Source organism: Dasypus novemcinctus, chromosome 11 (assembly GCF_030445035.2).
Source record: "Dasypus novemcinctus isolate mDasNov1 chromosome 11, mDasNov1.1.hap2, whole genome shotgun sequence".
Taxonomy (NCBI): Eukaryota; Metazoa; Chordata; class Mammalia; order Cingulata; family Dasypodidae; genus Dasypus; species Dasypus novemcinctus.
Window position 1 is genome coordinate 123,035,678 of NC_080683.1, and position 22,157 is coordinate 123,057,834.

A 22,157-nucleotide genomic window follows, 5' to 3' on the forward strand; every position below is an offset into this window, starting at 1 on the left:
GACCGTTTGGATTAGCCCAAGGCAGGGACTGGGGGCTGGGGTAGGGTGGGGTGCGTGGCTTATGATTCGGAGGGTTTATGTCTGTCAGCTCTTAGAATAGAGCTCCTCTCCTGTGGCCCACACTGGAGACAAACCACCAGTTTAACCCCCTCTCGTGGGCTTTGTGACATCGGGCAGGCTTCTTGGTGTCCGTGGGCAGCAGCCTCCCCAGCTGTGAGATGGAGATACTCCCAGCACCCACCGCACGGGGCTGTGGCCAGGGCCATGGGGCATACTAGACAAGCTTTGGGACTTACAGGCTTGATTGTGTTGCCACAAAGCAGTGGGAAGGGTTGTGGAAATCGGAGAGGGGCTGAAGAGCGCTGAGCCCAGTCTGCCAGTGGCAGCAGTGACCACTGGGGTTCCTGCCCAAGGCCCCAGGGCTGTGAAGTAGCAGGACTGGGTCTGGGCTCTCCTTGGCTTCCAGTTCTCCAGCCCAGTTGGAGGGTCAGACCCCAGGCCGGTAGCCCAGATTTAGTGCCTGTCCTGGGCTGAAGCTTCTTCTTGGCATTTTGCTCTGCAAATAGACTGGCTGCGATGAGAGGAGCTGCTGGTGCGCTGTGCTGTCGTCTCCAGGGAGGCCCTCGTGGTGGAGCAGGAAGTTGCTGCTGGTGCGCCGTGCTGTCGTCTCCAAGGAGAACCTCCTGGGAGCAGGAAGGAGTTGCTGGTACGCCATGCTGTCGTCTCCAAGGAGGACCACTTGGTGGAGCGGGAAGAAGCTGCTGGTGTGCCGTGCTGTCCTGTCTTCTCCAAGGAGGACCTCCTGGTGGAGCAGGAAGGAGCTGCTGGTACACTGTCTTGTCGTCTCCAAGGAGGACCTCCTGGTGGAGCGGGAAGGAGCTGCTGGTGCACCATGCTGTCATCTCCAAGGAGGATCTCCTGGTGGAGTGGGAAGGAGCTGCTGGTGCGCCATGCTGTCGTCTCCAAGGAGGACCTCCTCGTGGAGCAGGAAGGAGCTGCTGGTGTGCCGTGTTGTCATCTCCAAGGAGAACCTCCTGGGAACAGGAAGGAGTTGCTGGTGCGCCATCCTGTCGTCTCCAAGGAGGCTCTCCTGGTGGAGCGGGAAGTAGCTGCTGGTGCGCCATGCTGTCATCTCCAAGGAGGCCCTCCTGGTGGAGTGGGAAGGAGCTGCTGCTGCTGGTGCACTGTCCTGTCGTCTCCAAGGAGGGCCTCCCAGTGGAGTGGGAAGGCGTTGGGAGTTGGCCCGCCGAGGCTGTCTGCTGATTGGCACTTCGGGAAGCCACCCAGCAGGCTTGGGTCTGTTTCCTTACATGTCGGATGAGGGAAGATGCTATCCAGAGGCCCCCAGCTTCCCCAGAGTCGCCCCGTCTTCGATGACTGACACCTCCTTACACTGGGCTGTGTTCCCGGGACGGGGAATGCTGTACTGGGTGCTTCCATAGATGGCACTGCCTCCCCCCCAAGCCTGCTTCTTGTCTGCAGAGTGAGATTGCCCATAACACTGTCACCGCGAACGGAAAGCAAGTGCTGCCCCACCTTTGGGTTGGTCCCGCTTAGGTGAGCTGCTCATTGAGCGTGGCTTCTGGGCAACCTCCAAAGGTGGTGGACAGGTAGGATTAGCTTTCCAAGAAACCTAGTAAGGGCCGGGAGCTTTTACTTACATTTTCCAGATCAAGAAAGTGCTCGCTGAAGCCTCTCCACAGAGAAGAGCTCTGCATAGCTTGTCATTTTCGGGACTCAGCCTTTCACGCCATGGATTTGGTCTTGCTGCGACAGCAGGTGCGTGACTCTGTGCTGGGCTGCTCCGCTTTGGAACGTGCGTGCCCTGAAAATAGGCTCCAAGGAGGCATGTCACAGACGTGATGTTCGTGAAAGAACAGGCTGAAGTTCAAGAACAGGCTAAACAAGTTGGTGGAGATGGAGGTCGGGGCCCTGGTACCTGGGGGCGCGGAGGGGAGAGGGCAGGTGGCCATCGATCGGGAATTGGGACTCGCTGTGCCAGTGCGGTCGTTTTCTGGGGGGCTGTGCACCTCAGCATCTTCTCAACAGCTCCTGTTTAAGTTCTTGTTTACTCTTACTGCAAAATAACTCTGGATTTGAAAAGACAGCAGCCAATTACTTTTTAATGTTTTTCACCGTAATTATCTCCTAAATGCTGACTGTGTTCGGCAGGCACTGTCAGCTGATTAAAGGCAATTTTCTTCTGGGCCAACTATCCAACTCCAAAATTCTGTTACCCTCTGCTTTTGAATAGTGGCATATGCTTATGTAGAGAAAGTTTAAGAATTCTCTAGTTCCTCTTTTAAATTTTCACATGTTCAAAGAGATGATGCTATCAATTTGTTTCTCTTTTTCCTGTGAATGTGGGCCACAGTGACCGTGCGAAGATTCTTACTGGCATCGCTTTCAAGTTCAGCCGCCCTTGGTTTGGTCCCTTTGGGGCCGTCCCCCTTGCTTGCCACCTGAAAGGTTCAGCCTCTCGCTCCGCATGAGAACGCCCCAGTCTCCCCAGCGGGGCCTCTTCTCCGGCCCCTGGAGCCGCAGGTTTTAAGGGCCCTTCTCGCCACAGCGTTTCAGCAGCCCGTTTCCCTGTGCGCGCTGACCAGCTCACCTGGCTAAGGTCACCTGTCTGCCAGGTGTTTCCAGGAAGGAATCACCATGCACAGCCCACCCCAAGGAGCAGGGGCTGTGCTCCACCTGTCAGGACGGTCTCCATGTGTAGTCTGGAAATTCATACACACTTGTCTCTTCCCCTACATGCATTTATTTGCTCAGTATTTTTTTTTACCTGTGTGGATTCATGGGTATTTATCTTCTACTTTAGATTATGATTCAGCTCTTTGTCATTTATTTTCCTGTTCCCATTGTCCCAGCGTGGCCCTTGGACACCCCTTTACCTGGCTCCTGTGTCTCTTTGACATGCCCCATCAGTTATTATTGTTACTTTTTAGCAGTTGCTGACTTCCTGGCGTCTTGGATATTCCAGGCTTACCTTGGCGATTCCTGCCCTGGAATTGGCCACTTCTCCAAGGAGCCCCGTTCCTTGCATTGGGGGGTGGTATGTAGAAACCAAACCCCGGGCTCCGGGTATGCAGAGGCTTGGCAGTGCTCCCCAGCTTGTAGGGCGCATTTCTATCCATGTTAAACCAAACACGCGTCCACCGATGACGCCCGCATAATCCCATGCCATAGGTACTGTTACGTGCCCCTGCTTGCCTGTTACCCGCACTCCAAGTGAGAAACCGGCAGTGCTGCCCGCCATCCGTTTACTGATTTGTTCCCTCCCAGTGGAAGCATGCAGGGCTGCGGATTTGTTAAACCAAGCCCCGGACGTGACTCCTGTGCTCGCTTTCTCTTCCCTCCACTGGCCCTTCCTCCGGGTTGGATCCAGCCCACGTGGACTGAGAGGCGTGTGGGAGTAAGGGCGTCCATCCATTAGACGCTTCTGGAGAGGACGGCCCCTTGGCTGCCGCGACCCGGTGTCCAGCCCCACTGGCGGTGGCCCCAGGACACCCTGGCCTGGTGGTCTCCTTGGCCCTGTACCCAGGACATGCATGTGTCCTCATGCGAGGAGCACGTCCTGAGCCAGCGGTTCAGGTAGGGCCTGCCACGGGCGCAGGAAAGGACGTTAAATCTTCCCCAAGCCAGCTCTGAGTGTCCTCGCCAGATGTCCTGTGGTCTTTGAAGGGGACAGTCACAGAATTACAGTGGAAACCTAAAAACTGTAGTAGAAACTAAAACAGCATTTTAATGCTGTGTAAGCAGAAAAAATCACAAAGGCACAAGGGAAACCACCCAGAAGCCGTATCTTCAGTTGCTCGGGTGGGTTTTCTTTGTTGGACTCCTCTGGGCCGTTGGTGTTCAGATGTGTTGTCCAGGGCTCCTTCCAGGGTTTACTTTTCTTTGGTGCAGTGGACTCACCACCAGGAGCCTCGTGAGCACGCGCCTTCAGCACCGGCGACAGCGGTGGTGTCCAGTGCTGCCACACGAGTCCCCGTGGTCATTTATCCTGCTCTCTGGGGACAGAGGTGGCTCCTCTTCCACCTTCGTTGGCTGGCGGATGGTAGACCAGCGCCAAGGTCGTTCCCAAGGTGGTCTTGAGTGCACTGGGCGAGGCGGTTCCAGGGGTCCCCAACACGGCGGGTGGCCTTCCATCCACACAGCGTGTGAGGTGGAATATGGCGTGCCCTTTTCTCACCTTCTAAGTGACTGAAACATGGGTGGAGAGAGATGAGTATCTGAAACACCCCACAGCTACTGAAGGTTACAAAAAATACAACACGCGTTCATAGTAGATTCACTTCTTTTTAAAAGTTCCTGTCGTTCAGTTCTCATCTCTCAACAGGAATTAAGATTAGGCAGACCTAGGATTTACGCACTAGCTGTCAGCCTCATTTATTTTTGGTTTGGGTGGTCACTTTTGCCTTGGACCTGTGTAACTGGCAAATTTCTGTTCATGTCTTCTCTGAATTCTCGCCCTTGGTGAGGGAAGCCGTCAGGCGTGGACTCATCTCAGTGGGGAAATGGGGCTTAATTTTACATTCAAGCAGCCAATGACTGCTTGTATTTTGAAATATGCTAGATTTCAAAATGTTGATCTCAAGTGCGAAAAGAAAAGTTTCAATGAAGACAAATTTCTCTTGAGGGTGTAAAAGTGGGTCAAAATAACATTTAAAACACTCGAGAGGTATAGGCTCTCTGGAATGTACCCAGCAGTTTGCCCTTATCACCATGTGAATGCAAAATTCATTAGGCTTCTCTGGAAAGAATCTTTAGAAAGTAAGTTTCAACCCAAGCTTAATGGCAGAAAGGCTGGAAAGAAGAAGTCTTGAAACACCCTCGCTGCCAGCAGTCCCCTGGGTATCGGGGGAGAGCAGGGCGCCCCAAGGCCCTCTCGGTGCTACTCGGTGCTTACGCCATCGCCTTGGTGTCCGTGTTTGAGGCTGTGCGGTGTGTTGACCAGCTGTGCAGACAGCTCTGGATTCCAGGTGCAGAGTGGCCACCTGTGTTTATCCAACAGCCACCGAGTCGCAGGTGGAGCCATTCCGCCAGGTACAGGTGTGTGCATGTGGCTGCCAGGGCCCCTGGCACCGGCCTGGGCCTTTCCAAGCAGACCTGAAGACTAGAAGTGGGAATGCCTAATGCAGAAGACAGAGGCAGTGAATTCTTAGGTGGGCTTTGAATTTAGCATTACACCTTCTGTTTTTCACTCACCAGCTACCTCATTCTACCTTCCTCCCTGCGTTCTCTGTCACCTAGGTAATTGTTGGATTTTTGTGTGTGTTTTTTTGTGGAGGGTGGATTATTGTTAGTTTGCTTCCAGGAGAAAAATAAACTTTGCTTCATTGGGTTCAGATCAAAAGCAGATATTTTGTGGTGTGTCTGAGACCCAGATGAGTGGGTTGGGAAAGAAACCTGCTTCAGTGTAAGAAAGCACGTGAGAGTATAGCCACGAGAAGGCACTTGAGATGGAGGCCTCTGCCCTGTGTGTGTAATGTGCAGCACTTTCGTATTTCACAACATTTAGATTGTTCAAAATGGAGTTCAAAGTCAGGTCTCCATGAGGAAGACAAAACTACATGCTCAGGCCCTCTGCTGGGGTCAGCCCTCGCCCAGGAGGGCTGCTGGCAGGAGAAGCAGCAAAGCAAGTCTGGGTTCTCCTTTGTCCTCTAGCAGAGCCTTGAGTCAGCATGTCCTGGGGAAGATGGGGTCAGGACCCGCAGGCTGAGTCAGCACAGGATGGACGTGCATCTCCACTTGACCTCGGCTGCGCCCTAGCACCTGGAATCTGATGAGACCAGTTTTATCACCCTTGTTTGGAAGGAGAGCGCAGGAGGATTTAGGCCTGGCATCCAGGGATGGTCTTTTTCTCATTCCTTTTGAGTTCTCATTGGTTCTCGGTGTGATCAGTGGTTTTCGATTGGAACCTAGACATTTCTTTATTATGTTATGAGGTGCTAGACCTTACTGAAACCTTCTGCCTCAACTGACCTTGACACCTCATCAGCGGGGAGGTGCGGGGGCAGGCGCTGCCTTGCCGCCAGCTGGAGGTGGAAGTCCAGGGTCTCCACCCAGCCTCCGTTGGTATGGGGGGTGGGCTTTCAACTCCCACTACACCTGGGTGGGGTGCCTTGTGCCTGCTGGTTGGGGGCGAATGTCCTGACTCTCCCCTAGGCCTCTTCCAGCACCCCCGTCCTCCGCAGGAAAGGGGAGGGGCGCCCCGTTACGTCTCCTGGTGCCGTGGGGTGCCTCCTCTGACCCGTGCTGGTGCAGGTGGGCACGGTGCCTTCTGAGGTACCTGCAGTGGAGCACTTACGCGCTCTGTTTGCGAGACAGCCCCTTTCCTGCATCTTTGGCTGAGAGAGCAGGACTTCGTTGAGGCCTTTTTGGCCTGTGCCTGTTGATGCTTCTTGGCTCCTGGCTTTTCAGCTGCAAGTCTGGGATAATGAGGCAAAAAGAAAACTCAGGGAGCTCACATGCCGTTTCGTTCCTGGGTCTCAGGGTCCTTAGTCTGCTTTCTTCTGTCCACCTTGCAGAGTCTTGTGGTGGTTGTACATTTAATGTGCGGTTTTCCAGTTGAACTTAGTGGCAGAAGGGGGAAGGAAGCCTTCTCCGTCTTCCAGAAACAGAAGTCCTTGCTGTTCGATGTTTGTCTTGTTTTGTTCTACCAGTATTTTGTTATGAAAAATTTTCAACATTCAGACAGGATGAAATAATTGCATGTTAACTCCCACCTACCCCTACCCAGATCAACCCTGGTTACCACTGTGCTCGTTTTCACTTTACCACGTATTTATCCACCTGTCAGTCATCTGCCCATCCACGTCTTATTTCTGATGGATGTCAGTACACTTTACCCCACACACTTCATCATGCATATCATTAATTAGGCTTCACTATTTGTTTGTAGTTCTTTTTTTTTGAAGCTAAAGTTTAGCTAAACTGGAATACCTAAAATCCCAAGTTCCACATGAAGAGCTAATTGCCATCACCTACCCAAGACCAGGCAGCCATTCATTGCCCTTGGAGAGCTGTGTCCAGTTTCATCTGCAGTAGCTCACAGCCTCAGGCCACCTGGCCTTGTCCACTGGCTTCTGTGCCCAGGTGTGCTCAGGTCTGTGCACTTGCTGAGGAATTCCCATCACTGCCTCCCCCCAGAAGCACCACTGTTCTGATTTTCCTTTTTTTTTTTCCCTACTTCAGAACTTCATGTAAATGGGATCCTAATAGAGTATGTCGTCTTCTGAGTCCAGTCCTTTGCTGTATGTCTCAGGGGTTCACTGTTTATTGCTGAGTCATTACCCACGGGATGAATGTTACACAGTGTGTTTATTCAGTCTCCTGTTGATGAACACGGGGCTCATTCCAGCTTTTCACCATTAAACCCTGGGGTCCTTTAAGCCCTTGCCCTTGCTCGTCTGATTTGAATGCAGTCCTGGAACTTTGTGCCTTTCTTCTGGTGAAGGCATACAAAGATGTGTTCCCTCACACACAGGACCCCAGATCCCAGAATCTCTTGCAGCTATACTAGCTTTCCATTTATTTGAAGCTGAAAACTTTCTGGTATTGGAACCAAGAGATCATTCTGGCATTATGAAAAAAAAAAAAAAAAATTAGAGTTTAGGTTCTTGGCACTTATTTCATTTTTGAAGAAGAAACTGGTTTTAACTAAACAGTGACTGCAATATCCAAACCAGCCTCTGAAGACCATCCCACTTCAGTACCTGCACAGGATATGGATGGAGTTGACACACAGGATTTAACTCTTAGACCGTTACTTGCCTGACCCTGCCTTTTATAAATCTCTCGCTTCTCCTCTGTTTCCCCAGAAGGGCTACCTAAGGGACAGTCATTTCTGTCTGAGTGTTGTCAGAGAAGTTGAGCAAGCGAGGGCAGGGGACAGAGTAGGCTCCCGTGGGACGGCGTGGGTGGGAGCGGACAGCTGGCGGTGCCTTGGCACCTGCTGCGGCCTGACGGTGATTTTCGTTTTTCTCTCTACAGTTGACGGACTGGACAAAGCTTCCATAGCAAACTCGGATGGCCCCACGGCTGGCTCGCAGACGCCGCCCTTCAAGCGGAAGGGGAAGCTCTCCACCATTGGCAAAATCTTCAAGCCCTGGAAATGGAGGAAAAAGAAGGCCAGCGATAAGTTCAGAGAGACCTCAGCAGGTACGAGTATCTCTTGGTTAGAAGACAAGATAATTGTTAACTTGTTCAAAAGGCGACAGATTTGTGTTTTGCAGCATTTTGCGCTATTTTTTCCAAGAAAAAAGAGAATCGATATTTGAAATGTACTGATGTGCCTTCTTTTCTCCACACTTTGGCTTTGTAAGATACTCTTATTTTTAAATATATACTTGTAAAGTTCCATAAAGACTGTAATGTGCAGAGGAGGAGGTGAAACGGTGGAAAAGTAGAAGTGGAAGTGTTGTTCACCCACATTGTGGACGCAGGTATCCATTTATGATCCATTTATTTGTTTACTTATATACATATAAGTAGATGTATATATTTACCACCTCCGGTGCCATTCTCTTATTCGTTGATTTTTTAAAAATTAAATATCTTTTTTTATGAGTATTTTTTCCTATGGGCAAGATTTAAATGACTGTCTGAAAGAAAAGTGTTGCCTTAGTTGTTTAAATATCCAGTTTCCGTCATGTCCTTTGGCAAATAAATGGTCCCTGTTCTCGGGGAGCCCCAGCCCTCTTGGTGCAAAAGGTTTTGATGGTTAATTTAATTTGTGGGTGCCTCAGACCGTAAGAATTGCATTGGTGTCTTTCATGTGGCCTCATGGAGGAGGTTGGCTTTGAAATCAGAGTTAAGGCTGATTTAAAGGAGGATCACTTGTATTTTGAGGAGGACACGTGCTTGTCTCTTGATGTAAGTTCCACTTTCCATCACTACGGAAAAGAAGAATCCCTTGGCCTGTTTCCTGCTTGGACCTCCGGCGCCGTTGTCAGTGCAGGTACAGGGCTGGGGCCTCCTGGTCTGTGCTGACCTGAGCGCTGGCCTTTGGTTCTAGAGCCGCTAAATAAAGTGTAAAATACTACACACATCTGGGTATGACGCCGGGATGCAAGAGCAGCCTGAAGCAAATGGTCCCTGATGCACTTGCGGCTGTGTAACTTTTAAATGTATTTAATATTTAAAAAGAAAGATAAGAAGTCTGGGATTTGTTTCAAAATAATCTCTGAGGAGATGGGCGAGGGGAGGTGGGTGGAGAATAGATGGATCAAGCCCAGCCACAAGTTGCTAATTGTCTGAGTTGCGTGACGGGTCCATGGGTTATTATTCTAGTGCTTGTACCAGTGGGTGTTGGAAATTTTCAATAACGAAAAGGTAGACAAGGAAAGAGACCTGGCTTGGGAAGAAGCAAGGACAGCTGGGCCATTGGGCCTCGTCAGTGAGAAGCCGGCTTCCTGGGGTAGGAGGCACTGGCCGTGGTGGATGGACCTGGGTTCTAGCAGCCTGAACAAGCGATGTCTGTGCTGCAATGTCCTTGTCTGCGAAACCACGGAGTTGAGGAGCTGAGTCTAAGATACCCTCAGCTCTAGATTCTCTTGGGGGTCCTGACGAAGCAGACTCTTCTCCCTCATTCGCCCTCGTTTTTCAATCATGAGCAGAGCACAACCCAAGTGTTGGGCGGCTTGGCTCTTCATGTTACCATGCCTACCAAGAAGGAGTTGGGGCTCTGCGGGGGCAGGAAGATGCTTGACGTTTGTGAGACGAGATGCCAAAGCTTCTGCAGTGGTCCCCCTGCAGCTGAAGGCTGAACCTGCTCTGCTCTTCTCTCTTCATAAAGTATAAGCGACGCCTCCAAAGAACTTTCCCTTCCTGTCTCTTGCCACCTCTCTGAAATTGCTTTAACCCTGGGGAGGCTGCAGCACATTTGCACCAGTCATGAATATTTAAGAAACATCATTCTAGACAGGGCTGAGTGTTCATTTATGTTAATTACATATTGATTAAGATGGGGCAGAGCCTAACTTTCTTTGTTTTCTCTATTTCCTTTTCAAATTTACACAGGATTTTATTTTTTATTTTTTTATTTTTTCTCATTGTAATTTTTTTCCTATTTTTTAAAAAATGTTACACTCAAAAAATATAAGAGGTACCCATATACCCCCTATCCTCCTCACCCCACTCCTCTCACATCAATGTGGGACATTCATTGCATTTGGTGAATACATTTTGGAGCACTGCGACACCACATGGATAATGGTTTATGTTGTAGTTTACACTCTCCCCCAGTCCACCCAGTGGGCCATGGCAGAACATACAATGTCTAGCATCTGTTCCTGCAGCACCACCCAGGACAACTCCAAGTCCTGAAAATGCCCCCACAACATATCTCTTCTTACCTCTCCCTACCCTCAGTAGCTACCATGGCCACTTTCTTTACATCAATGCTACAGTTTCTTCCATTACTAATCACAGTAGTTCCATAGTAGAATATCAGTAAGTCCACTCTAATCCGTACTCTGTTCCTCCATCCTGTGGACCCTGGGATGGTTATGTCCACTCCACCTCTATATTGAGAGGGGGCTTAGATTCCACATGGATGATAGATGAAATTCTCCTGCTTGCAGTTGTAGGCCCTCTTGGCTTCCTGGTGTGGTGGTTGACCTTCACCTCCCTTTAGCTGGCCAGGGTAAGTCCAATAACACAGAGGTTAGGAGTTGCAAGTTTGTTGAGGCTCAGGGCCTGGCTGTCACATGGACAGCCAGAGACTCAGGTCTCCTGAGTATACACCAACCCCAGTGCCAACCACAGGTCCAGTAAAAGTGACAGAAGTGGCATGTGTAGAAAGGTCATATCTGAGTCTAACTCCATCACATTCAGGAACACAAAGTCCAAAGTAGCGTCAACTGACATGACACTGAACTCCATAGCCATCTGCCATGACCATAGAACCTGTAGGGTGCTGTAGCCTTCAGGAGAACTAGTACCTGGGGATGTATCTTCTTTGGCTGTCTCTGGGACCCAGCTGAGGTGTGCGTAAGCATGACCCCTCTGATGACCTCCTGACTCTTTTTTGGAGACTCATAGCCATATAAACTCATTTGTCCTTTCCATTTCCCTCTTTTATTCAAGGTCAAAAAGCAGTTTTTAACACCTAATATTACATGTAGGCCAAGATATTCTGCTAGTCTGAGTTGACCCTTTTATTCAAGGTCTTTTTCTAGTTACATCATCAGCTGGTGCTTGGTAGTAATCCCTCGGCGCCAGGGAGGCTCATCTCTGGAAGTCATGTCCCATGCTGGGGGGGAAGGAATGCATCGACATGCTGAGTTTGGCTTAGAGAGTGGCCACATTTGAGCAACATGGAGGCTCTCAGGAGGTAACTCTTATGCACCCTGCAGCTGTAGGCCTAGTTCATGTTTCAGGCACATAAGCTCATAAGCATAGTCATCAGTATCAAGGGCTCATTGTTGGACCATCCTTCTTTGTTGGTCTTTGCCATTGCACTTGGGGGATTGTTGCTGTTTCATGGGGAATGTGAAAGAGCTCCCCTGGTTAAACTCAGCACTCCCTCAGTTGTCATTTCTAACTATTACGAAAATATCTAAACATTTTTATGTACTCTGTATACATGCTCTGGAGAACTTCCTCCCAACCATGTGACTCCCATCAATAACACCCCATACCAGTGCTCCTCCCATGCCATAGTTGAACCTCTCTGTGATCTAAAACTTCTTCAAAAATGAAGCCTAATATATTGCCATGTTCCATTAATAGTAAAATGTAATATAGTGATGGGTTTAAAAGTTAGATATTGAATATATACCAACTTAGAAAAATTAAGTAAAGAAAAAATAAATTGGAATGTCAAAAAATCACAAAATGGAAAAGCTTTGTTTTTGATATTTTGCATTTCATCACTGCAATAGATGTTGCCCTGTATGTACAGTGGCAAGGCAATTTCTTTAATTTCTTTCTCAGTGTCTACATCCTTTCTTTTTTTTTTTTTTCCTAATTATTAAGTTTGTCTTCACAAAAATTTTAGATAAGAGTAGGGAAGGGACAAAGTGTTTGATGTTCACACAGGATTTTAAATAAGTTTAGCTCCAAGAAGTTATTTGTGGACACTACATTGCTATTTCCTAGAGGCAACCAAATACGTTAGAAACCTGAAAGAGTTATTGAATACTACAGTGGCCTTTTTTCCCCCTGCATCAAAATTTCTACATAACAATAAAAAGCTCAGTAGGTATGCAAACAATTTTTTGGTGAATTTGTCTGCTACATTTAATTGCATCATTTGTTTTTAATCATGTATTACTGCTAATGTTTTATCTGATTTTCATAAGATGTTATCAAGTGTCCTATTGTAAAATATTTTGTCATTTTGTTATGTTATTTTTTATCGTGTAAAATACAGGGTTCCCACTTGCCACCCTATTATTAAGTCCTTGCATTGTTGTGGTACATTTGTTACAACTGATGCAAGCGCAGTTTTTTTTAATTGCACTAGTAACTATAGCCCATGGTTTCACTTACGCTCACTGTGTTGTGCTATTCCAAGCATTTTTTAAAGGTATATATATATATATTTTTTTTTTTGCAGTGTTTTATTTTTCCTTTTTTTTTTTGGTAATAGATTTTTAAATTTTTTCTAAAGATACATAGATCATACAAAATGTTACATTAAAAAATATAGGAGGATCCCATATACCCCACTCCCGACCCCACCCCACTCCTCCCACATCAACAACCTCTTTCATCATTGTGGCGCATCCATTGCATTTGATGAATACATTTTGGAGCACTGCTGCACTGCATGGATTATAGTTTATGTTGTAAAACATTTACACTCTCTCCCAGTCCATTCAGTGGATTATGGCAGAATATATAATGTCCTACATCTGTCCCTGCAGTATCATTCAGGACAACTCCAAGTCCTGAAAATGTCCCCATATCACGTAAATGTATGTATTTCTAAGGCTTGAATTTCTGCTGAGCTTTTCAGAGTGAATCAGTAAAACTTAAAGGGGAAAACTTGGTGTGCCGTTCTTTAAATTTTTCTCATTGAGGAAAGTAGATGTTTTATCTAGAGGAAAAGTGATGTATTTGGGAATAACCCAGTGAAAGGTGTTTCCTTCTGTATGAGCTTTGTCTCACACAGGGAGACCTAGCCATTTGGGTGTGATGAAGGCCGGGTGATGTCTGGCCATAACACAGCCTGGCAAGGCCCCAGTGCCTTGCTGGAAGGATTTCCTCCCAAGAAAAGGCACCCTTCTGTGTCCTTCTCTAATCCTGGGTGGACACGGCAGGGCCATGTCCACCCACAGTCAGTAAAAGCGTCTTTCCCAGCCTGGATCTTGTTCTGGAATTTTTTGTTGGTGGTGGATGGGCACAACGCTGCCGTAGCCAGGCCCGCTGGGCACGGTGGCTGCTGTCGTGGGAGGAGGTTGGTCTCTCCCACCACCTGCACCCACCCTCCCGAGCTGTGGGCCGCCTTGTCCAGCGAGGCCCGGCTGCGGCGCAGGAAGCTCAGTGCCCAGGGCCCGGCGGGGTTCTGAGATGGCAGCCCCTTCCGCGCCGCCCCAGGCCCCCTCTCCCTTCTTCCCTCCTGCCCCGGGAGAGGCCCTTCCTGGGTCCCACCCCTCGGCTCCTGCGTGGTCGTGGTCTCCTTGTCTCTCGGGGCTGGGGCCTGGTGAAGGCAGGACCCCGCCCCTGGGTCCCCTGGAGCCCGCATCTCTCCCAGGCCTCAGACGCGCAGGCCCTGCCCGGCGGCTCCAATTCGAGCCCACATCTCACCCCTGCATCCCGCCATGGCCCCCGTGGCCCCCCACTCGCTCCTCGCCCGGAGGGGCCTGCGAAGCCCCGTGGTGACCGGCGCCCCTCGTGTTCCCTCCCCCCCGCTGCAGCCTCCTCCTTCTCGGCCTGCCTGTGAGAGCCCGGCCCCACGGAGGTCTCTGCTCAGGCCGCCCGGGAGCCTCGGCCATGAGCCCCGTCGTGGCCTCCGGCCCGGGGCAGGCTCCCCGGGGGCCCGGGAGCAGCCCAGTAAGAGAACAAGCCCCAGGGGCGGCGCACTAGAAATGGACAGCCTGGAAATAAAGCAAGGAATTGGGGGCGGGAATATGGGAGGGGGCACAGGTAGCCGAAGGCGGCCAGGGCAGCGGCCTGGGGACGGCAGCCTTGGGGGCAGCGGGCGGGAGGGCGGCCGTGGCTCCCACTCCCAGGTGAGCTGGAGGACAGACGCCTGTGCCTCCTGTGGGACATGGGTGTGGGGCGCGGCAGATCTGGGCCACCGTGCGCGTCCCCTGCCGCCCACTGGCCCTTCGTGCACCTCTTGGGTGCTCGCGCCTCCCGCGGAGGCCGTGGTTTCCTTCTCCGTCACTCTGCAGGAGAGGGGAGCGGAGCGGGTCTAATCCATAAAAGGAACGCGCTGGTTTCCTCTGCCCGCCTCCAGCCCCGGTTTTGGGCAGGCCCCCGCCAGCCTGCTGGCGGCTCAGAGCCCCGCCCCTGTGCGTGTTCCTGGCAGGTGTAAGCGTCCAGTCCTGCAGCAGGTGCCTTCGTAGTGGGCCTAACAGCTGTCTTCAGCCAGACCCCCCCGTTTACCTCCTGGCGGGCCCCCCAGGATGCCTAGATTACTGGGAATTTAGAATTTGGTACTGTTGACACCAAATACAACCAGATGCAGTTTATTGTTGCTACAGTAAGACACTTGGTGAGTTTTCAGGTGCAAGTAGAAAGCATTTTCAAGTTGTGAAGGACCTTGCCTAGTTCTGTGTCTGGGGCAGGACCCCTCCCCACCTCCACCCACCCGGACAACATGTCATCCACCTTCTTCCTGAACTCCGATTCCCAGCTCCAACTGCTGGGGAGATTTTCTTTCATATGGATCTGAAACTGCCCTCCACTTTTACCAATTGTCCCCACGTTGCATGTGTGAATGTATACACGTGCGTACCGTTTTCCTGTATGGATCATGATTTTACCGTCACTTCTCAGATCTCTTTGCCTAATCCCAGATCATGAAAATCTTCTTTGTTTTCTTCCAAAAGTTTTATGGTTTTATGTTTTATATTTAGATCCAATTTTTATGTAAGGTGCAAGGTGTAGGTCAAGGTTCATTTTTTGCATGTTATGTCCAATTATTCTAATACCCTTTGTTGAAAAGACCCCATTAAAAGGCTTTTGCCCCATTTTAAAACATTGATTAGCAACTGTCATACATACATCCTCTTTGGTAAAATGTCTGTTCAACTTGGTCTATTTATTTTTTTATTTGTTACTTTTTTCTTTAATGATTAGTTTTGAGGGTTCTTTTTTAAAAAATATATAGGGATGCAGTGCCTTTGTCAGATATGCTCTTCGCAGATACTGCCTGCCAGACCCTAGCTTGTCTTTCTGTTATCTTAACGATGTCTTTTACAGAGCAGAAGTCTCTGCTGTTGATGAGGTACAGTTCCTCAGTGTTCCCTGCAGGAACACGCTTCCGGTGTCAGGTCGGAGGACGTCCCAGCAGCCTCTGTTGAAAGACCGTCGTCTCCCGTTGAATATCCGTGCGCTTTGTCAAGAACCACTTGGCCACACAGGGAGGTCTATTTCTGAACTTCCCGTCCACAGTACCACACTGTCTCGATTACCTCACAGCATGGCAGTAGGATTCCTCCAACTTTATGCTTCATGTTCAAAATTGTTCAACTAGTCTACTTCCTTCGCCTTTTCCTAACACTTTAGAATCAGCCCTGCTGGGATGTTTATTGGAATAGAATTAAATCTATGTTGCAGTTTGGCGAGAATTGGTATCTTTACTGTATGGACACTTCTGATCTATCATCTGTTATGTCTCTCCATTTATTTTTTTTTTATTTTTTTATTTTTTCCCAATGAAATAGTATCCTTTAATGTGAGGTCTGACCATTATGCGTACATTACATAAAAAACTCTTTGTAAAAGTGCCAGAGAGCCTGAAATCATTAAGCTGAGGATCAAAGGTGCAACGGGAGACAATTCACAGACCAGAACAATGTCTCCATTTATTTAGATCTTATTTCTTTCATCAGCATTTTGAAGTTTTCAGCCTACAGTATTTGGTTCACACCTAAGTATTTCTGTTCTTTCCTTCTTTTCTCTATTTTTGAGCTATTTTTAACCATGTTTTTAAAAAGATTCTGTTTCCAGTCCATTGCTAGTATGTGGAAATATGATTGCATCCTGCTGTCTTGCTAGGCTCACTTATTCTAGCAGTTCTGGTGTGATTCCTTAGGGTTGTCTACACAGACAATTCCATGAATAGGAACAGTTTTATTTCTTCCTATCCAGTCTGAGTGCCTTGATTTCTTTTTCTTGCTTTATCACATTAGCCAGGATTAGGAGTCACGAGCACGGGCATCCTTGCCGTGTTCCCGTTCTTAAAGGGAAAGCAGGACCTTAGCTGGAAGTTTTTGCCAATGCCTTCACCAGGTTGCGGAAGTTCCTTTTTCAATTCCTGCATTTCTGAGAGTATTTATTTGAGTAGATGTTGAATTTCTAAAATGATGTTTCTGCATTAATCGATAGGACCATGTAGTTTTTCTTCTTTAGGCTATTAATGTGGTTGATTACAGTGATAAGATTTTTGAATATTGAATCAGTTTTGCTTTCCTGGGATAAACTCCACGAGGTTGTGATGTTACTATTCTTTTCATGTGTTTCTGGATTTTATTTGCTAACGTTTTGTTGAGGATTCATGATATTATTCTGTAGTTTTCTTCTCCTGTACTACCTTTGTCTGGTTTTGCTATCAGGGTAATGCTGGTCTCATAAAATGAATTGGTACATGTTCCCTCTTGTACTCCTTAGAGAGAACGCATAGAATTGGTGTTAGTCCTTCTCTAACTGTGTGCAGGATTCACCAGTACAGCCACCTGAGCCTGGAGATTTCTTTTTTGAAAGGGTTTTCAACTAAAATTTCCATTTTTTTAGTGGGGCCTGCTTTGATCCTACTTTTTTTTTTTTTTTAATTATTTTTTTAAAAAATTACATTATGAAAAATATGAGGTCCCATTCAACCCCACCGTCCCCGCCCCCCACTCCCCCCACAGCAACACTCTCTCCCATCATCATGACACATCCATTGCACCTGGTAAGTTCATCTCTGAGCATCACTGAACCCCATAGTCAATGGTCCACATCATAGCCCAGACTCTCTCACGTTCCATCCAGTGGGCCCTGGGGGAATCTATAATGTCCCGTAATTGTCCGTGAAGCACTATCCAGGACAACTCCACGTCCCGAAAACGCCTCCACATCTCATCTCTTCCTCCCGTTCCCCACACCCAGCAGCCACCATGGCTACCGTTCCCACACCCATTCCACATTTTCTCTGTGGACATTGGATTGGTTGTGTCCATTGCACATCTATGTCAAGTGAGGGCTTAGATTCCATATGGGTACTGGATGCACTCCTCCCGCTTCCAGTTGTAGACACTCTAGGCTCCATGTTGTGGTGGTTGACCTTCTTCAACTCCATGTTAGCTGAGTGGAGTAAGTCCAATAAATCAAAGTGTAGGAGCTGAAGTCTGTTGAGGCTCTGGGCCTGGGTGTCATATTATCAGTCCAGAGATTCAAATCCCCTACATATATCTTAAACCCAGCACCAACTACAATTCCAATAAAGTAGCATGCAAGTCTTGTGAAAAGAGATCCCCTCTGAGTCCAATTCCATCACGCAGAAACACCAGCTCCAAAGAAGGGCTATCTGTCATGGCAGTGAACCCCTTCTGCCATGACCATAGAACCCGTGGGTCTCTTTATCCCTCAAAAGAACCAATACCTGGGGTTGTATCTACCTTATCTGTCTCTTAGACTCTGTTCAGTTGTACATAGGGCTATTCCTTCTGACAACCTCCAGACTCTTTTTTAGAGACTCACAGCCTTATAATCTCATTTCTCCTTTCCATTTCCCCCTTACATTAGGTCAAACAGCTTCCCGAAGTCATGTTATTATATGTAGACAGGTATATTCTGCTGTTCCGCATTGAATCTTTAATTCAAGGTCATTTTCTAGTTGCTTCTTCAGCTGGTATGTAGTAGTGATCCCTCGGTGCCAGGGAGGCTCATCCCCGGGTGTCATGTCCCATGCTGGGGGGAATGCATCGCATCTACACGCTGAGTTTGGCTGTGAGAGTGGCCACATTTGAGTAACATGAAGGCTGTCAGGAGGAAACTCCCAGGCACAGTGCTACTCTAGGCCTTGTTCTTATTGCAGGTGTATAGGCTCAAAAGCATAGCCATTAGTATCAGGAACCCACTGTTGGGCCGTCCTTCCTTCCTGGTTCTTGCTGTTGCACCTTGGAGGATTGCCGCTGCTCTCCCAGGGCCCACAACAGTGACCCCCCAGCCAGGAGCCCAGTACCCCCCCAGCTGTTGTTTTTGTTTCCACTATGAGTATATATAGACATTACCATATACCCTGGACATATGCCCTGTATAACTGTCTGTCAACCATATATATCCTGTCAATAACATCCCATATCAGTATTCCTCCGCTGCCATTGTTGAACCACTCTGTGATCCAAAATTTCCCATAAAGTGAATCCCAACATAATGTCAGCTTCAGAAGAGTCTTAGATCACCGAAATTCATATATACAATATACAGTATTTCCCCAGACCCACCATAAAACCTTTTCCCTTGCACAGCAATAATCTTTTAACTTATTCATATCATATTTCCTGAAACTGATGTACAGATTCCAAAACTATAGTTTTCAAACAAGGTGACATTTGTGCTTACTATGTGGTCCATATTTTAGGCTGTACAGTTTTCTAAATTTTTTAGTTATCCTATGTTTTGTCTTATGGTTTTCATTATTAGTCTGTCGTCCCCTATATGTTTTTGGTGTAATATTAGCTGTTTTATATTCATCCTCGTGTACTCTCACATAACTCCTCTTTTGCCCCCTTATTTACCTTTGTTCCATCCATTCCACATCCATTTTCCCCTCCCCTTAGGGCCCACAACGCCTGCCAATCTAATACCCTGGGAGCCGTCCTTTCTCACGAGAGATACAGTTCTCTCTATTCGACGGCATTAGTCTTCCCCAGGATATGGGTCCACCCCACCCAATGGTAGAACCCACCTTGGCAAAATGAGCCTTCAGCTATTCCCTCCGGAGTCCGTCACGCATCAGACCATACCCCCTGAGCGTCCTAACCAGGTAACCCTCCTACTTATACTTTGATACGTTTTACTCAACATTTAGTTCTCAACGAACTTCTGACACTTTCCCATATTCGTATGTTGCCCCTCCCTCCCACCTATTTCTTGGACAATATTACCCCTCTTCCCATCCCCAGCCCCCCTCAAACCCGGAAAACCCCACCCGAAGGTAACCCCTTGCCCCCATTTTGTCCCTTCTTTGTGCTCATACTTACCGCCAGCTCATCACAGATTCCACCCCTGCAGACATTAACTCACATCCTTCCTCCACCCCCCGATTTCCTGTAAGCCACTTTTCCAGACTCTAGCTCTCTGAGGCAGTTAACTTATTTCATATCATTGAGGTCATATAGTATTTGTCCTTCAATGCCTGGGTTGCTTCACTCAACATAAGATTCTCAAGGTTCATCCATGTTATCACATGCGATTGTAGTGTATTGGTTCTTACAGCTGAGTAGTATTCCATTGTGTGTATATACCACATTTTATTGATCCACTCATCTGTTGATGGACATTTGGATTGATTCCAACTTTTGGCGATGGTGAACAATGCTGCTATGAACATTGGTGTACATATATCGGTTTGTGTCCTTGTTTTCAGATCTGATGGGTATATACCCAGCAGTGGTATTGCTGGGTCATATGGCAAATCTATGGATAATTTTTTGAGAAACCGCCAAACTGTCCTCCAGAATGGTTGGATCCTTCTGCATTCCCACCAGCAATGGATGAGTGTTTCTCTTTCTTCACATCCTCTCCAGCATTTGTATTCTACTATTTTTTTCATGGCTGCCAATCTTATGGGAGTAAGATGGTATCTCATTGTAGTTTTGATTTGCATTTCCCTGATATCTAGAGATTTGGAGCATTTTTTCATGTGCTTTTTAGCCATTTGTATTTCTTCTTTGGAGAAGTGTCTGTTTAAGTCTTTTTCCCATTTTTTAAATGGGTTGTTTATCTTTTTGTTTTCAAGATATATGAGTTCTTTATATATGCAAGTTATAAGCCTCTTATCAGATATATGGTTGCCAAATATTTTCTCCCATTGTGTGGGTTCCCTTTTTATTTTCTTGACAAACTCCTTTGAGGTGCAGAAGGCTTTAATTTTGAGGTAGTCCCATTTATCTATTTGTTCTTTTGCTGCTCGTGCTTTTGGTGTGATATTCATGAAGCCATTTCCTATTACAAGGTCCTGTAGATGTTTCCCTACACTGCTTTCTAAGGTCTTTATGGTCTTGGCTCTTATATTTAGGTCTTTGATCCATCTTGAGTTGATCTTTGTATAAGGTGTGAGATGGTAATCCTCTTTCATTCTTCTACATATGGCTATCCAGTTCTCCAGGCACCATTTGTTGAATAGGCCATTCTCTCCCAGTTGAGAGGGTTTCGTGGCTTTATCGAATATTATATGGCTATATACATGAGGTTCTATATCTGAACTTTCAATTCGATTCCATTGGTCTGTGTGTCTCTCCTTATGCCAGTACCATGCTGTTTTCACTACTGTAGCTTTGTAGTATGTTTTGAAGTCAGGAAGTGTGATTCCTCCTATTTCGTTTTTCTTTTTCAATATGTCTTTGGCTATTCGGGGCCTCTTTCTATTCCAAATAAATTTCATAGTTAGTTTTTCTAGTTCCTTAAAGAAGGCTGTGTTGATTTTTATTGGGATTGCATTGAATGTGTAGATCAGTTTTGGTAGGATAGACATCTTAATAATATTCAGTCTTCCTATCCATGAACAGGGAATATTCTTCCATTTATTTAGGTCTTCTTTGATTTCCTTGAACAATCTTGTATAGTTCTCGATGTATAAGTTTTTTACCTCTTTAGTTAAATTTATTCCTAAGTATTTGATTTTTTTATTTACTATTGTGAATGGTATTTGTTTCTTGATTTCCTCATGATCTTGCTCATTATTGGTGTACAGAAATGCTACTGATTTTTGCGCATTGATCTTATAACCTGCGACTTTGCTAAAGTCTTTTATGAGTTCTAGGAGCTTTGTTGTAGATCTCTCAGGGTTTTCTATATATAGGATCATGTCATCTGCAAATAATGAAATTTTGACTTCTTCCCTTCCAATTTGAATGCCTTTTATATCTGGTTCTTGCCTCAGTGCTCGAGCAAGTACTTCCAAGACAATGTTAAATAGGAGCGGAGACAATGGGCATCCTTGTCTTGTTCCTGAGTTTAGAGGGAGGGATTTCAGGATTTCGCCATTGTAAACAATGTTGGCTTTCCGTTTTTCATATATACTCTTTATCATGTTCAAAAAGTTTCCTTGTATTCCGATCTTTTGGAGTGTTTTTATCAGGAAGGGGTGCTGTATTTTGTCAAATGCCTTTTCTGCATCTATAGATATAATCATGTGGTTTTTTTCTCTCAATCTGTTTATATGGTGTATTACATTAACTGATTTTCTTATGTTGAACCATCCTTGCATACCTGGAATAAATCCCACTTGGTCATGGTGTATAATTTGTTTAATGTGTTGTTGAATACGATTAGCAAGTATTTTATTAAGTATTTTTGCGTCTAGGTTCATTAGAGAAATTGGTCTGTAATTTTCCTTTCTTGTGGTGTCTTTGTTTGGCTTTGGTACTAGGGTAATGTTGGCATCATAGAAGGAATTAGGCAGTGTTCCTTCTGTTTCGATTTTTTGGAATAGTTTCAACAGGATTGGTGTTAGTTCTTTCCGGAATGTTTTGTAGAATTCACCTGTGAAGCCGTCTGGCCCTGGGCTCTTCTTAGTTGGGAGATTTTTAATGACTGATTCTATCTCTTTGCTTGTGATTGGTTTGTTAAGATCATCAATTTCTTCTTTCATCAGTATGGGCTGCTTATGAGTTTCCAGGAATTTGTCCATTTCCTCTAAATTGTCATTTTTGTTGGAATATAGTTTTTCAAAGTATCCTCTTATGATAGTCTTTATTTCTGTGGGGTCAGTGGTGATATCACCTTTCTCATTTCTTATTTTGTGTATTTGCATCTTTTCTCTT

General features: G+C 46.9%; 1 protein-coding gene across 5 annotated transcripts in view; it reads left to right on the plus strand.

Annotated features, from left to right (window-relative positions):
- The window catches only part of PHACTR2 (phosphatase and actin regulator 2), a 189,025-nt gene that overhangs the window by 93,450 nt on the left and 73,418 nt on the right, over positions 1–22,157 (plus strand). For all 5 annotated transcript variants that reach the window (XM_004452032.3, XM_058307584.1, XM_058307582.2 and 2 more), the window contains exon 2: positions 8,002–8,169. In XM_004452032.3, coding sequence (XP_004452089.1) covers positions 8,002–8,169 — 168 coding nt within the window. The remainder of the gene's footprint in view (positions 1–8,001; positions 8,170–22,157) is intronic.